Below are 17,320 nucleotides of genomic sequence, written 5' to 3'. Positions count from 1 at the left end.
GTAATTTCAGGATTACATATATTATTACCGTATTTTTTGGACTATAAGACACACTTTTTTGTCTCCCAAAAGGGGGTGAAAATATCTGTGCGTCTTATAGACCAAATATTGCCGGAGCCCCGCCCACCCGCCGGCCATTTTTTGGCCTCCACACGCCCCATTTTGGGGCCTTTTTTCGGCCTTTTTCAGGCCCCTTTTGTGGAGCTTTTTTCAGCCCATTTTTGAGGCTGTTTTCGAGGCTTTTTTTGGCCCAAAGCCAGAAAAATGGGCCAAAAAAAGCCCCCAAAACAGGCCAAAAAAGCCTCAAAAATGGGCCCCAAAAGCCCCCAAAACAGGCCAAAAAAACCCTTGAAAATGGGCCCCAAAAGCCTCAAAATGGGTTTTTAAAAAAGCCTCAAAAATGGGCCCAAAAAGCCCCCAAAACAGGCCAAAAAATCCCTTGAAAATGGGCCCCAAAAGCCTCAAAATGGGTTTTTTAAAAAGCCTCAGAAACGGGCCCAAAAAGCCCCAAAAACAGGCTGAAAAAAGCCCCGAAAATGGGTTGGGAAAAGCGAAAAAAATGGGCCAAAAAAAGCCTAGAAAATGTGCCAAAAAAGCCCTGAAAGTGGGCCAAAAAAAGGCTGAAAAAGGGCCAAAAAAAGGGCCCCAAAAAGAGCCAAAAATGGGGCGTGCGGAGGCCAAAAACCTTTTTTGTTGTTGTTGTTTTCCTCTTCTAAATTTAGGTGCGTCTTATAGTTTGAAAAATACATTATATCAAACTGGTGCAGTATTACTCTTCCTGAGATACACGTTTACTTACATCATTATATGCTTCTTAATTTGGCAAAATTAAATACAATTACAAAGGCTCTCAATTTGACATTCCTGCCTCCCAAATTGCCATTCAATACAACATGACAGAGGATTAACAGATTAACAGAGCTGGAAGGGTCCTTGTAAATCATCTAGTCCAACCAGTGGTGGGTTCCTCCCGGTTCGGTCCGGTTCGGCCGAGCCGGTAGTAGTGACAATATGACGTCACTGAACCGGTTCTCCCCCCCCCCGCCCTGCCCCCCCCCACACCCCCATGTTATTCTTACCTTTTATTTGGTCCCACCCCCAATCTATTGCTGTCTCCTGAGTCCCAGCTGATGACTAGAGGGAAAAAAACTGTTTAAACTCTTGCCGGGGGGCTTCAAAGGGCCGCCCTACAGCTGATCAGTGTTAAAAGCAAACAAATGAGTTGGGTCGTAAGTGCGAGGACTGATCGTAAGTGCGAGGACCTTCCAGAAATGACTCTGACCAGCTAGCCACGCCTACCTAGTCACGTGACCTCCAAGCCACACCCACAAAATAAGCCACTCCCACAGAACCGGTAGTAAAAAAATTTAGAACCCACCCCTGAGTCCAACCCACCCCCACGTCCAAGTAAGAGAGCCTACCCCATTTCTGACAGATGGATTCAATCTCTTCTTGAAAGCTTCCAGTGATGAAGCTCTGGAATAGATACCTTCACTACCAAGAGGCATCCTACAGTAGTGGCCAAAATTGTGCAAACCTTTTGGGAAAAGTGTATTTTCTAAAACTAGCTAATAACACCACTTTTTTTTTTTTTTTTTTGGAGTAGTGCCATCAAATTATATATCAACGGAAAGATAACTTAATCAAGAATGTCATGCAATAACTTTGATGAAGGATTTGCTATTAGAACAGCAGTTACAGTAGAAAGAAGAAAAGTGAAACACGTAGAAAAAAGGAAATCTACAAAAACGTTCACCATAGAAAAAACGAGATATACAAAAATTGTCACCATGTCAGTTAATACTTAGTTGGGTAAACTTTAGCATGAATTACGGCCTTACAACGTCTTCCCACGGAGTGAACCAAGTCTTTTAGTTCTGCAGCTGTTATCATGTGAAACCAAGATTGAATGATGGCTTCTATTAACTGGGTTTTAGTGCTGGATCGCTTCTGACTAACAAGTTTTTTTAGTCGGCTCCATAGATTTTCCATTGGGTGAAGGTCTGGGCTATTCCCAGGCCATTCTAGCAGCGGAATAGGATTATCTTGAAACTCCAAAAACAAAAAGTGAGGTTATTAGCCATCAAACTTCAAAAATACACTTTTCCCAAAAGGTTCCCACAATTTTGGCCACTAGTGTATTATTCTTAGGATGGTTTTTTTATGAATCAATCTCTGCCACTCCCACTTTTTCACTAATACATTTGCCTATCAATTTATTGGGGGAGGGGAAACCCTGCCACTTAATCGGTTGCTGTCATAACTCCTTTCTACAATCAAATATCTTGCGAATGTTTTCATCCGCAGAGGTTCCCACAATGTCTATTTTATTTCTCTTTCGATGCTTGTTTTGGAACTCCGCTAGACTTTTTCCTGGTGTTTTTATTGGTTTTTCTTTCACGAGAGATTTTTTTTTTTTAAATTGATTTTAATTGCTCTGGCTTTAACATGGTTTTAATGGGAAAGGGAGTAGGAATACACCTTTATAGAATTAAAAAAAATGGAATCAGTGTATATGCTATTTTCTTGATAGAACCATCTGGAAATTTTTAGCGTTGATCTTCAACGCATGAATGCAGAAAGAAAAAATATTCATTTGGAACCTGTATTTTTTTCTGTGGTGTGATGCATGAAATAACGTCTGTTTTCTCTTGTGTGTGCCCTTCTATGTATAAATCTGTGCATGCTAAAATATTAATCATTGGTCTTACTTTGTCATATTTCAAGGAATAACTGCCAGTTTGTTTGTTTTTTCCCAGAGAGAAATTTAAAAAAAAAAAAAAAAGCTTGTTGCTTGGGTGAATTTCAAATTTTCAAATAGCTTTGTTGCAATCGTTAACCCGCAGAAAGAAAAGAAGAGGAGAAAATAGATTTTGAATACAGGCGGTCCTTGACTTACGACGACATCTGAGCCTAACGTTTCTGTTGCTAAGTGAGACGTTTGTGAAGTGATTTTGCCCCGTTTTGTGACTTTTCTTGCGAAAGGTGAATTGCGGCGGTTGTTAAATTAGCAACTAGCGGTTGTTAAGTGGATCTTGTCTTCCCCGTTGACTTTGCTTAACAGAAGGGGATCTGCAATTATTATATATATTAGCAATAGCAATAGCATTTTAGACTTATATACTGCTTTGCAGTGTTTCATAGCCCTCCCTAAGCAGTTTACAGAGTCAGCATTTGGTCCCAACAATTTGGATTCTCATTTTACCCATCTCGGAAGAATGGAAGGCTGAGTCAACCTTGAGCCTTTCAGAATTGAACTCCTGGCAGTGGGCAGAGTCACTCTGCAACACTGCATTCTCACCACTGTGCCACCAGGAAGGACAATGGGAAAGAAAAGAAGGAAGGAAGGAAGGAAGGAAGGAAGGAAGGAAGGAAGGAAGGAAGGAAGGAAGGAAGGAAGGAAGGAAGGGCAATAGCACTTAGACTTATATACCGCTTCACAATGTTTTACAGCCCTCTCTAAGCAGTTTACAGAGTCAGCCTATTACCTACCAACTTCAGCAGGATGGAAAACTGAGTCCACCTTGAGCTGGTCAGAATCGAACTGCCGAAATGCAGGCAGCCGGCAGTCAGCAGAAGTAGCCTGCAGTACCGCATTCTAACCACTGCGCCACCACAGCTCATAAAGAGGAGTCCGTTGCCAAGCGTCTGAATTTTTATCGCGTGACCGCGGGGATGTGGCGACGGTCGTTAAGTGTGAAAAACGGTCGTAAATCCATTTGTTCGGTGCCGCCATAACTTTGAACGGTCCCTAAACAAACTGTTGTACGTTGAGGACTGCCTGTATCCAGAACGTAGATATATTTTTTTCTTTCTGCTGGTTAATAACCACAATAAAACTAGGGAAACCCCCCCCTTTTTTTTTTATTGAAAAAGTTTTTTTTTTAAAAAAAACAGAAAATAAAGTGAGTTTATTATTATAATACCATTGTTCAACAAACTCCTCTGAGTTTATTATATTAGGTAACAGTCACAGAGTTGGAAGGGATCTTGGAGGTCATCTAGGGATTCTAGATAACCTCTAGTCTAGGGATTCGAACCGCTGAACTGCCCACCTTTCTGATCGACAAGCTCAGTGTCTTAGCCACTGGGCCACCTAGTCAGGCTTACAAAAGGAGAGAAGAGAATCAGCAGGAATGACGTCATTTAAAACTTAGACAAACAGAGACAGACAGACACAAAAGAGAGTCGGGGAAACAAATGCATTTGAAGTCCACATCCCACATAATTGTCTCAAATATGCAAAGCAGGATTAAGAATACTAATATCTGCTGAGAAGTGTGGGAATCCCTAGAGCCGTGATGGCAAACCTATGGCACGCGTGCCACATGTGACACGCGGAGCCATATTGGTGGGCACACGAGCGTTGCCCTAGCTCAGCTCCAGCACTCATGCGTGCGCTGGCCAGCTGATTTTTGGCCCTTCTGGGCCCAACGGAAGTCACCAAACGGGCTGTTTCCGGGCTCTGGAGGGCTTCCGGGGAGGTGGGGAAGGCTGTTTTTGCCCTCCCCAGGCTCCTAGAAAGCCTCTGGAGCCTGGGGAGGGCAAAAAACAGACCTACCAGGCCCACTGGGCCATCACATGCCAAAAGCAGGGGGAGCATGGGGGGCCACGCACACATGCATGGGGGGCAGGGGGCATAGAATTATGGGTGTGGGCATGCACGCACGCACGCGACCAGCCCGCATTCCTCCAGCTTTTGGCACGCGATGGCAAAAAGATTAGCCATCACTGCCGTAGAGGGTTGGATTGCTCTCCGTTTCCATAAATGACATTTAGATGGAGTTTAAAAAGGCAATATTGTGCCTCAAGGAAAACAAAGTTGACAGGCTGACAATGAAAAGAAATATGAAAAAAGGGTCCCTCGGAAAGTCAAATTCTCCATGACAATAAGCATTAGAATTCCCATTTCAGTCACCACCGGCTCTGATTTCGAAGGAACTGAACAGGCAAAACTGAGGAATTAAGAGTCATTTGGTGTGGACTTTTCCATGTCAAAATACGTGGGCTCAGCTGGCCACAAGAAAAGCTCCTGGTATTCAAAATTCAGCGAACAAAGATGCTTGTGACGTTTATGAACCTCAAAAGCGGTGAGATATAGCAGTTAATCTTCCAGAGATCTAAAATAACCATAAGATCTCAAATAGCCATAAAAAACTAGGAAGACTATTATTAGAACTTCTGAGTATATGAAGCAGTGGTGGGTTCCTCCCGGTTCAGCCCGGTTCGGCCGAGCCGGTAGCGGTGATGATAGGACGTCACCGAACCGGTTCTGGCCCCGCCCTGCATTATTCTTACCTTTTATTTGGCCCCAACCCCAATTTATTGCTGCCTCCTGAGTCCCAGCTGATGGGCTATAAGGAAAAACTGTTTAAACTCTTGCCACGGGGCTTCAAAGGGCCACCCTACAGCTGATCAGTGGTAAAAGAAAACAAATGAGTAGACCAGTGCCTGCAAAAATAAATGGGTAGACCAGTGCCTGCAAAAATAAATAGGTAGACCAGTGCCTGCAAAATAAATGGGTGGACCAGTGTCTGCAAAAATAAATGGGTAGACCAGCGCCTTCAAAAATAAATGAATAGACCAGTGCCTGGAAAAATAAATGGGTAGACCAGTGCCTGCAAAAATAAATAGGTAGACCAGTGCCTGCAAAAATAAATGGGTAGACCAGTGCCTCCAAAAACAAAATGAGTAGACCGGTACAGCTCTGCAAGCAGTTAAAAGCCTGGTAGACCAGTGCCTCTGCTAAATCCTAAAAAATCGTCACATGACCATCAAGCCACACCCACAAAATAAGCCACGCCCACAGAACCGGTAGTAAAAAAAATTAGAACTCACCCCTGATATGAAGCACCACACAGAGGAAACAAAGAGCACAGTCACCATGTGCTTTACTGCTCAACTAAATACTGTAACAGGAAACAGGAAACTATTAGAACAAAAGAACATAGGTATATCATAGATCCAAATTTGTAAATACTGCCATCTATTGGCTGAATACTACTGTTGTTGCATAGAAATAAATTCCAACAATGAATTCCAACAACTATACAAATATATACAAATTGAATAAAATAATAAATAATAATAATAATAACTATCCCTGGTTATCCGTTCACAATCATGGGGAAGAAAGGCACTGAACATTCTCCTGTCTACAGGTCATCCTCGTCTTACAACAGGTCATTTAGTGACCATTCAAAGTTACAACAGCAGTGGAAAAAAGTGACAGGACATAAGTTTTTCACACTTATGACCATGGTTGCATTCATCAAAATTCAGATGCTTGGCAACTGACTCGTATTTATGCCGGTTGCAGTGTCCTGGGGTCATATGATCCCCTTTGGCGACCTTCTGAGAAGCGAAGCCAATGGAAAAAGCCCAATTCACTTAACAACCAAATCACTAATATAAGTCGAGGACTGCCTGTATATCTGTTTCTGAAATATGTCTGCAATTCTCTTTCTTTTATTCATTGTCTGCATGCCTCTTTGTCTTATCTGTATTAGGAAAAAAAAGTTGGCTATTGCTTATAAATGTCTCTTCTAATCATGCAAATAATATTAATAATAATAATAATAGTAAATGATTAATAATGTCTTGATGTTACTGCTTCTGTTAATTCTAATGATTGGTCCTAGGCTGTTCCTCCCCTTCCTTTAGGAACGCTATCTTCCAGTCTCTCCATGTGCATGAAAAGTGACAAGCATGGCTCACCATATTTCTACTTACTGGGCCATCCTAAAGATACGGTGTGTAATCTCTCCCATTTGCTAATATACTTTGACCGATTTCTCTTTGCTTTCTTTAATGGAGCATTTGTCTGATTGCTCGTAACATGTATGATGCCTCCTCTAGTAGTAGATCTTGCTCAAACTTGGAAAATAGAAGAAGAACAGAGTTGGAAGGGGGACCTTGGAGGTCTTCTACTCCAACGTCCCTGCTCAAGCAAGAGACTTTATACTACTTCAGACAAATGAGTGTCCAATCTCTTCTTAAAAACCTCCAGTGTTGAAGCATCCATAACACGAGTGGGTTCTACTTATCTTTACTACCGGTTTGCATCGCCCCCGCACACGCGCTCTTCTGCACATGCGCAGATCACCTATGATGACGTCCGGGTCAGTGGGCGGAGCCTCCCGCCGGTTTTACTACTGGTTCTTACGAACCGGTCTGAACCGGGGGCAACCCATCACTGAACCATAACATAAGCAGGAGACCTTATACCAGGGGTGTTAAACTCAAGACCGACGGGCCGGATCCTGGAAATGATAAGGGGCCAGCCCGCATCACTTCGGCCAGGCCCACCCAATCCCGGCAGGTGCATGTGCACACAGGAGGTGGCCAGGATGGCAGGGGGGGCCTGCGTGCACATGCATCCAGTGACTCCTACACATTTATTTATTTATTTATTTATTTATTTATTTATTTATTTATTTATTTATTTATTTATTTATTTATTTATTTATTTATTGCAATTTATATGCCGCCTTTCTCCCTGGGGACTTAAGGCGGCTTACAAAATGACAACTTCAATACAAATCACAATACAATACAAAATTAAAATCAGTAACCCAATTAAAAAACAATTTAAAATTATACCAGTGTACCCCCAAACGGATCAGTTTAATTGGCGGAAGAGCTACGTCTTCAGCTCGTGGCGGAAGGAAAGAAGGTCGGGGGCTGTCCTGAGATCAGTGGGCAATCCATTCCAGAGGGTCAGGGCTCCCACAGAGAACGCCCTTCCCCTGGGGGTCGTCAGCCAACATTGTTTGGCCGACGGCACCCTGAGGAGGCCAACTCTGTGAGAGCGCACAGGACGATGGGAGAACGGCTGGAGATGGTCCTGCAAGTACCCCGGACCTAAGCCATGAAGAGCTTTATAGGTGAGCACCAGCACCTTGAAACGTATCCGGAGTGCTACCGGTAGCCAGTGCAGCTCACCCACCGACTCCTGTGTGCACATGCGCCTGCTAACTCCTCCCCCCACCATTGGCCCATGGAGGACAACTAGAATGTTGATCCGGCCCACGAAGAAATCGAGTTTGACATCCCTGCCTTATACTATTCTTTAAAACTTCCAGTGTTGGAGCATTTACAACTTCTGGAGGCAAGTCGTTCCACTGATTAATTGTTCTACCTATCAGGAATTTCTCCTTAGTTCTTAGTTCTATGTTGGAACTATCCTTGATTGGTTTCCACACGTTGCTTCTTGTTAGACCTTCAAGTGCTTTGGAGATTACATTGACGTTTGGGCGCAGAATTTAAAATAAATTTGATTGAACGCCTACATCTGTATTTCAGGAAGTTGGGGTCTATTTCCTTGAGAATTAGAATCATTTCTTGAATAGGAGGAAGACTGAAATGTGAAGCGGTGAATCCTGACACTGCAGGGATAGTGATCAATTGGGAAAATGAACGCCTTTGATTTACCCTTGCCTCAATTTGTCTGAACAAGCATGACCATAAAGGGTAATATTTGTAACTCAGGGTTGAAATGAGGAGTCCTTGGTGCTCCCTGAGCTTGGTTGTTTTCTAGCAAACATTTCATTACCCAACTAGGTAACATCATCAGTGCTAGTCCATTGTCACCTCTAGCACTGATGATGTTATCTACTGTGTTTCCTCGAAAATAAGACATGTCCAATTGGGCTTTCAAGTGCATGTGTTATAATAAGCCCCCTCCCAAAAATAAGCCCCCCCCCAAATACTTATATGCATGTGCAGCAAACAACATGAGGTGAGGAGGCGAGGTGGGGAGGCGAATGGTGAAGGAATATGCCCCACGCGCACCTACCATCCACCCGGAATGGCCTCGCAGAGGCCGCTCCGGCAAACCGTAGCTTGCGCGCCCCTTCACTTAGTGGTAGCCACAAAAAGCAGCCACAAACAAACTCTTGCCAGCCCTAGCCCTGTCGACCTAGGGGATGGGTACTGGCGCCCGAGCTCCGAGCAGTGGATCCATGAAGCAGGATCAGCGTGGCCGGTTCTTGCGCACAACATTGCCAGTGAGGATCAGGTCAGAATTGCTGCTGCTGCTGCCGCCCGAGATCAGCAGGCCAGATTCGGTGAGCCAGACACACCTCTGCCACATGGGAGAAGAGAGAGAGGAGGCGCTGCAAGAGACCCCATTTCTGACCCCTCCCCCGCAGTTCAACAGGGCTACAGCTGGCAAGAATTTGTTTGCGGCTGCTCTTTGTGGTCGCCAGTAAGAGAAGGGGCACGCAAGCTATGGTTTGCGGGAATGGCCTCTGCGAAGCTGTTCCGGGTGGATGGCAGGTGTGTGTGGGGCATGTTCCCCCATCATTCCCCTGCCTCACCGCCTCACCTTGTGCTGTTTGCACGGGAAGCAATTTAAAAGCTGCCACGATTGCTGGAAGCAGCGGCCTGAGCAGCACCGGCAAAGCAGGTGGCATCAGTCCCCCTGCAGCAGGCCGATGTTTAGGGGCTTCCTGCACCTGAAAAATAATAAGAACCCCCTCCCCCCGATAATAAGGCCAAGGCCATATTTCGAGGGTCAAAAGAAAATAAGACCCTGCCTTATTTTTGGGGAAACACGGTAGTTTGGGTAATGAACATCTGCAAGAAAACAACCACAGTCAGGGAGCACCAAGGACACCTCAAGAATGACCATTACATTCACTCCAGGGTTCAAATTCAGCCAGTTCCTACCGGATCACACGATACGGTAGGGCCAACTGCACGAAGCCCCACCCACCCACCCGGACGTCATGACGTCCCTTTTTTGCGATGATTTTCAGCCTCTGCGCATACACAGAAGGCTTTGTGCATGCGCGGATGATGGCACGCGCACATTTGCAAAATGGTAGGGAAGGTAAGTGAATTTCACCCCTGATTCTCTGGCTCAACACTGATCTTTTTAGGGTCACAAGGGGACCAAAAATCCCCACTTGTACTTTCAAAAGTATATCAGAACTTTCTTCTAAGCTCCGCTTACATCAATCCTGAGAGCTTTGAAGAAGCCGAGGTTGAAATTAACCATAATTCCCCCTTTCGAGGTTGCATCCTCCTCAAGCTACAATTTAACGACATGTTTGAGAAGAACCAAAAGACCACTGAATGGCGATAAAAATTAAAATCCCGTGTCACGTTTTTCCAGGAAGATTTGAAACAAGAGCTCAATCATACTTAGAACGGTAGAAAATTACCCCATTTATTTTTTTGTAGAAAATTTGGGGAAGGCCATTCAACTTCAGCACTGTTAACCTCTCTGTGAGAGGTAGAACTGGGGAAGGAGTTATTGTTATTCCCCGGAGCTCTTCTGCTAAATTATTCTCCTCGTTTACAATTTTCGTTCGATTGGCAGAAATGGGACGAAATTGAGAGCAGATCTGGTCTATAGTTTCCCTGCATTTGGCAACCTAGGAAAGGCTGAACCGATCCTTATTGGAAACTGAATTTTATTCCAGGTTGCTCTTCCCAAGACCCAAATCCATCCTTCGTAGCTTTTCTAATATTATGCTTTCTTAGAGTCACAAAGAATCGATGACAAAAGTTGCCAGTGGAACAAGATGTTTTCTGACATTGGATTTTCCAATCCAAGGTAGAAACCCAAAAGTGCTTTTTCAAAAGGCAACTAGACTTTCTTGTTCTGTTTTTTTTTCCTCTCAAAGATGTTTTGCATCTCATTCAAGAAGCTTCTTCGGTTCTGAACTGAAGTCAGAACTGAAGAAGCTTCTTGGATGAGGAGTGAAATGTCTTCAAGGAAAAATCGAGGAAGTCCAGGCAGTGGCCTCTCAAAAAACCACTTTTGGGACAACCATGACTTGGATGATGGACAGTCTCTATAGATGCCTCTTATTATATTAAGAAGACATTGCCTGGGATGGTACAGGGCCATGATGGCGAACCTATGGCACACAGAGCCATATCTGTGGGCACCCGAGCGTTGCCCTAGCTCAGCTCCAGCACACAAGTGCATGCCAGCCAGCTGATTTTCGGGCCTTCTGGGCCCACTGGAAGTCGGGAAATGGACCATTTCTGGCCTCTGGGGGGGGTGAGGAAGGCTGTTTTCGCCCTCCCCAGGCTCCAAGAAAGCCTCTGGAGCCTGGGGAGGGCGAAAAACAGTCCTACTGGGCCCACCGGTAACCTTTTTGCTGTCGCGTGCCAAAAGAGGGGGGAGTGCAGGGGGGGATGTATGTGCATGTGCATGGGGGGTGAGCCACAGGGGGGGCATTGAATTATGGGTGTGGGCACGCGCACACGCGACCCCCCTCACTACCCCTGCTTTTGGCACGTGACAGCAAAAAGGTTAGCCATCCCTGGTATAGGGTCTCCTGCTTGAGCAGGGGGTTGAACTAGAAGACCTCCAAGGTCCCTTCTAACCCTACCATTTTATCTTCCAGACTCAGGGAGATTAGTTTAACTAATTCGGGAGGGTTCTGTAGAACTCTAAACTTAATTCAAATCGTATTTCAGAAACCTTGCTGTCTTCATTTTCTTCTGTGTCCCTCTGTCTAAAACCGTCTGTCTATCTTGGTTCATATAATACTCATGACTATAATTTGGATGAGATGCAATGGAGCATACTGCTTCCTTTTCGCCTTGCAGCCCCAATCCAGGAGCCCTCAGGCAGTCGCTTTCACGACAAACTATTTTTGTGTTAAATTTATATTTACTGACAAAGAAATAAAGGGAGACTAGTATAGATCTATTTCAAGCTATTTAGCTCTCATCAGCTAGCCATACCCTTCTGGGATTCACCCACCCCTGCGCTTTACTGACTTATATCTTCTCAGCTGATTCGCGTGGCAGAGCGGATTGCCACGCCTAAGCTGTGTTACTCCCCAGCAGTAATGCAGAAGGTAGGTTTTCGTAAAACTGCGCTAGAAGTCACCTTCACCTGGTGATTGACCTAAAGTCACTCAGCTGGCTTTCAGGCATAAGGCGGGACTAGAACTCACCTTCGCCTGCTGATTGGCCCAAAGTCACCCAGCTGGCTTTCACGGCTAAGGCTGGACTAGAACTCACCGTCTCCTGGTGATTGGCGCATCAGGCATGAAGTACGCAATCCCCGGACTGGTTGTTAAACCGGCAGGATCCCACCACTGAAAGTAGGGTAGCCTTCAAAAGTACTTACCTGATGAATGAGTCTTGGCAGAAAAAACACGCCGATGTACATCCAGTTCATTTTTATCTTTTAATGAAGAGGCTCGAACATTTTACTGCTGGTGTTATTTTTCTGCCATTGAGGGTTTTTCCTTTTTTTTTTCTGAATGATTTCCTCACCCACCCACCCACCCCCAGTATGAATAGCCGACTTGGATGGTGTTTGGCTTCACCTAGCACAGTGTTGGCAAACCTTTTCGGCCCTGAGTGCTGAAACAGGAGCGCATGTGCGTGTGCCAGAAATTGGAAGAGTAGCCACCCCGGTGTGCATGCGCACGCCAGGAAAATGATCTTTTGATTTCTGGCATACACATGTGCCTCGGCCACCTGGTCTTCCAGTTTCTGGCATGTATGTGCACGCAAAGCCCAAGTGGCTGGGGCACATGCCAGAAACCAGATGAGCGCGCACCGGGCAGCTGCTCTTCTGGTTTTTGGTGCTCCCACGCATGTGAAGACCAGCTGTCCGGCACATCAGAACCTGCAAGAGCAACAGGAAGTAGCTCACGTGCCCAGAGACATGGCTTTGCATGCCACTTCCGGCACACGTGCCACAGATTCGCCATCACTGACCTGGCAGAACTCCTGCAGGTGAAAAATTCAGAGGGAAAAAAACTCTTTTTACCTGCTAAATTATTGGCAGGTTTAATCACGCAGCCCTTAAAGAAGGACGATTCGAGAATCAATCTATCTATCTATCTATCTATCTATCTATCTATCTATCTATCATCCATGTATGTATGTATCCATCCATCCATCCATCCAATTATCTATCTATCTATTTATCTATCTATCTATCTATCTATCTATCTATCTATCTATCTATCTATCTATCATCCATCTATCTATAACTATCTATCTATCTATCTATCTATCTATCTATCTATCTATCATCCATGTATGTATGTATCTATCCATCCATCCATCCATCCATCCATCCATCCAATTATCTATCTATCTATCTATCTATCTATCTATCTATCTATCTATCTATCTATCTATCTCTCATCCATCATTCTATAACTATCTATCTATCATCTATCATCTATCATCTATCTATCTATCATCCGTGTATGTATGTATGTATGTATGTATGTATGTATGTATGTATGTATGTATGTATCCATCCATCTATCATCTATCTATCATCTATCTATCTATCTATCTTTGTAATACACACACACACATTCATAGATAAAGTATCATTTAAATATGAAAAGGCCCTTGTCTTCTCAATCTAGAATCCAGAAAAATCAAAACCCCATTCAAATTACGAAGAAACAGATCTCTGGTTGAGACAAATGATGTTTTTTTAATGGTTGAAAAATGGCATCATACATGGGTCCGAGTTAATGACCAATGCATTTCTTTATTATACCTCATAATCTGCAGTAACTTAATACAATTAACCAACCTGATCACTGTTATTGTACGATATTCCTTGCGTAGAAGTGATTTAAGACAGGGGTCTCCAACCTTGGCAACTTTAAGACGTGTGGACTTCAACTCCCAGAATTCCTCAGCCAGCTTCGATGGCTAAGGAACTCTGGGAGTTGAAGTCCACACATCTTAAAGTTGCCAAGGTTGGAGACCCCTGATTTAAGAGACAGAGAATCATGGTTGTCTAATTCCCAAGAAAGCATCCTTTCCTCCTTTCAGTTTTACTTTCACTTCTGTGTGTCTGCAAACAACCATTGTCTGCCCCAAAGGGTCGAAAACTCCAGCTGCCAACTGGAACCACATTTACAAAAAGCAGGGTGGAAGAGTTGCTATCTTGATTTTTGGGTCGCAGGGACATCTACAAATGTTAACTCAAGGGGTTTGATTGTACTAAATTTCCTTTTTTTTCCACCCCAAACTTTAGAAATTGATTTGATGCTAGGTTAACCATTATGCCAAGTCCTTTATGGAGTGGAGCAACATCAATATCCTCTGGATGATTTATTAGAGCTGCACCATTAAAAAAATAAACTTTACCTGAGATTTAACACGTTGCCACTTCAACTGCTAACTTCTTGCTTCAGTTCAATTAATGCAATAGATTCATTGATGTTTCTTTAGAAGCCATTTTTGCAACCAAATATATAAATTATTGAGGGTTTTTTTGTTTTTGTTTTTTTGGAGTTCTTTTATATTCCTCTCACAATTCTTTTTTTTAAAAAAAAAAATTGGTGCAATATAAGCTTCCTTGGGCAATTATGCATTTCATTCAAGGTTAACCTGAGATTAAAACTCATAGGAAAATGAATGAATATTTATCCTGAGCTTTAAAAAGGCTGATCTGAATTCAGCGTATTATATGGGGAAATAAAAAGGGAAGAGAAGCTAAGGAATTAATCTCCTTTTTAAGAATGCAGATTTTTTTAAAAAAAACAATATATGTAAAAATTTATGTACTGCTCCATTTCGTGCAACTTGAGAATATTTTGTTCTTGTCTGATCCGAAGAAAATATTAGAATTATCAGAAATTATTTCATTGCTGAAGATAAAGATAAAGGTTCCCCTCGCACATAAGTGCTAGTCGTTCCCGACTCTAGGGGGCAGTGCTCATCTCCGTTTCAAAGCCGAAGAGCCAGCGCTGTCCGAAGACGTCTCCGTGGTAATGTGGCCGGCATGTCTAAACGCCAAAGGCGCACGGAACGCTGTTCCCTTCCCACCAAAGGTGGTCCCTATTTTTCTACTTGCATTTTTTACGTGCTTTCGAACTGCTAGGTTGGTAGAAGCTGGGACAAGTCACAGGAGCTCACCCCGTTCCGCAGCACTAGGGATTCGAACCGCTGAACTGCCGACCTTTTGATCAACAAGCTCAGTGTCTTAGCCACTGAGCCACCGCATCCCTTATTCCATTACCAAAAAAAAAGAAACCAGGATATGTATTTAACCGTAGTTCAAATGTTTTGACAGATTTCTATCCTAGTATATTATGCCCTGTATTTAACCAAAAAAAAAAAAAAAAACATTGCAGATTTGAGGCAGTGTTTGAAAAGGATTTTTTTTAAAAAGAAGAAAAAGACGACGATGAAGAAGGATTATTTTCAGTCTGGAGAGATTTGCAAACGTTATAAATAAATAACACGTAGAAAACATCCTTTTTGAAAATATGTCCCTTTGATCCCAACTTTGTAAACAAAACGAAGATGAGAGAAATGTATTTTGGCACTGACAGGATCGGTCTTCAGATCAGTAATTCACATCTTCTCAAAACGGCTTCTGAAGTCGTAAATTACATTTACATAATTGGCATTTTGATAGGCCAGTCATTCTCATCGCATAAACTTAAATTATTAACAGAGGCAGCAGTAAACAAACAGTGAAAGAAATATATTCAGTAATACCACAGTAGTATAGGTAATCCTCGACTTACGACCGCAACTGAGGCCAACGTTTCTGTTGTTACATGAGACATTTAAGTGAGTTTTTCCCCGTTTTACGACCTTTCCTGCCACAGTTGCTAAGAGAATCGCTGTAGTTGTTCAGTTAGTAACCCCGTTGTTAAGTGAATCTGGCTTCCCCATTGACTTCGCTCATCAGAAGGTCTCAAAAAGGGGGTCCTTTGACCCTGAGACACTGAGACCGTCATAAATGTGAGTCAGTTGCCAAATGTCTGCATTTTGATCACGTGACCAAGGGGATGCTGCAGAGGACGTAACTCTGAGAAACGGCCATAAGTCCATTTTTTTCAGTGCCGTTGAAATTTGAATGGTCGCTAAATGAAGTGTTGTAAGTCAAGGACTACCTATAGAAGCTGATAGAACAAGGGTGTCAAGCTTGATTTCATTGAGGTCCGCATCAGGGTTTTGTTTGACCTCGGGAGGGGCCGGGGGAGTGGCCAGGATGGGGGGGCGTGGCCCTCTACCAGTGAAAATAGAGCTTGCGAGCCCCACTTTCAGTCAGGATGGCCTCCTGCAGTCCTCTGCCAGCAAAAACGGAGCTCACAGGCCCTGTTTTCAGGCCCTGCAGCCTTTTACCAGAGAAAATGGAGCTTGTGGGGGCCGCGTGCAGCCCCCCGAGCTCTGTTTTTGCTGGTAGAGGGCTGCAGGAGGCTGTCCCAGCTGAAAACGGAGCCTGGGAGGGCCGCGTGCAGTTTTAAATTTTCTTTTAAAAATGTTTTTAAAAGAAAAAAAAAGCCTCTGACGATCAGGCAACTCAGCTGGGATCGTCAGAGGCTTTTAAAAGAAAAAAAGCCTCTGACGATCAGGCAACTCAGCTGGGATTGTCAGAGGCTTTTAAAAGCATTTTTTCTACAACCTCTTCGGCCGAAATTTTTTGAATCCCACCACTGGAAGAGAGATATCCTTAAACCACCTTCAGCTTGATTTGTTAACAGTCAGAAACTCAGGGGTGAAATGCTCCTGGTTTGGACCGGATCGCCTAATCTGGTAACGATGGCGGCGGGTGGTTCAGAGAAATGGGAGCAAAATCCTTGCCCCTCCCCATGCCCAACTGACCTGCTCAATCATCAGAGGCTTTTTTTTAATTTTTAAAAGCATTTTTTCTACAACTTCTTCCGCCGAAGAGGTTGTAGAAAAAAGGCTTTTAAAAGTATCTGACGATCCCAGCTGAGCATGTGATCATCAGAGGCTTTTTTTTTTTTTTTTTTTTACTTTTAAAATAATTTTTTCGGCTGAAGAGGTTGTAGAAAAAATGCTTTTAAAAATTAAAAAAAAGCCTCTGATGATTGCACGGCTCAGCTAGGCATGTGGAGGGGCAAGAATTTTTGCTACCGGTTCTCTGAACCACCCGCCGCCATCGCTACCAGATTAGGTGATCCGGTCCGAACCAGGAGCATTTCACCCCTGAGTTTCTGACTGTTAACAAGTCAAGCTGAAGGTGGTTTAATGATATCTCTCTTCCAGTGGTGGGATTCAAAAAAATTTACTCCCAGTTCTGTGGGTGTGGCTTGGTGGGCGGGGCATGGCTTGGTGGGCAGGGCATGGCTTGGTGGGCGGGGCATGGCTTGGTGGGCATGGCAGGGGAAGGATCGTGTAAAATCTCCATTTCCTCCCCACTCCAGGGGAAAGATACTGCAAAATCCCCATTTCTTCCCAATCAGCTGGGATTTGGGAGGCAGAGAATAGATGGGGCAGGGCCAGTCAGAGGTGGTATTTACCGGTTCTCCGAACTACTCAAAATTTCTGCTACTAGTTCTCCAGAACTGGTCAGAACCAGCTGAATACCACCTCTTCCCGTTTC

General features: G+C 43.9%; 1 protein-coding gene across 23 annotated transcripts in view; it reads left to right on the top strand.

Moving 5' to 3' along the window:
- MAGI2 (membrane associated guanylate kinase, WW and PDZ domain containing 2) overlaps positions 1-17,320 on the top strand; it is a 630,648-nt gene that overhangs the window by 605,916 nt on the left and 7,412 nt on the right. For 4 of the 23 annotated variants that reach the window (XM_087873401.1, XM_087873397.1, XM_087873395.1 and 1 more), the window contains one exon: positions 6,664-6,752. The exons of 18 other annotated variants lie outside the window; for them this stretch is intronic. In XM_087873401.1, coding sequence (XP_087729527.1) covers positions 6,664-6,752 — 89 coding nt within the window. Of the gene's footprint in view, positions 1-6,641; positions 6,753-17,320 lie in introns of all 23 variants that reach the window. One more of the 23 variants, XM_087873396.1, reaches the window with a different exon arrangement.

This window comes from Pantherophis guttatus, chromosome 7 (assembly GCF_059756535.1).
Source record: "Pantherophis guttatus breed Tessera chromosome 7, ASM5975653v1, whole genome shotgun sequence".
Classification (NCBI taxonomy): Eukaryota; Metazoa; Chordata; class Lepidosauria; order Squamata; family Colubridae; genus Pantherophis; species Pantherophis guttatus.
This window is presented reverse-complemented; position numbering and strand designations above follow the sequence as displayed.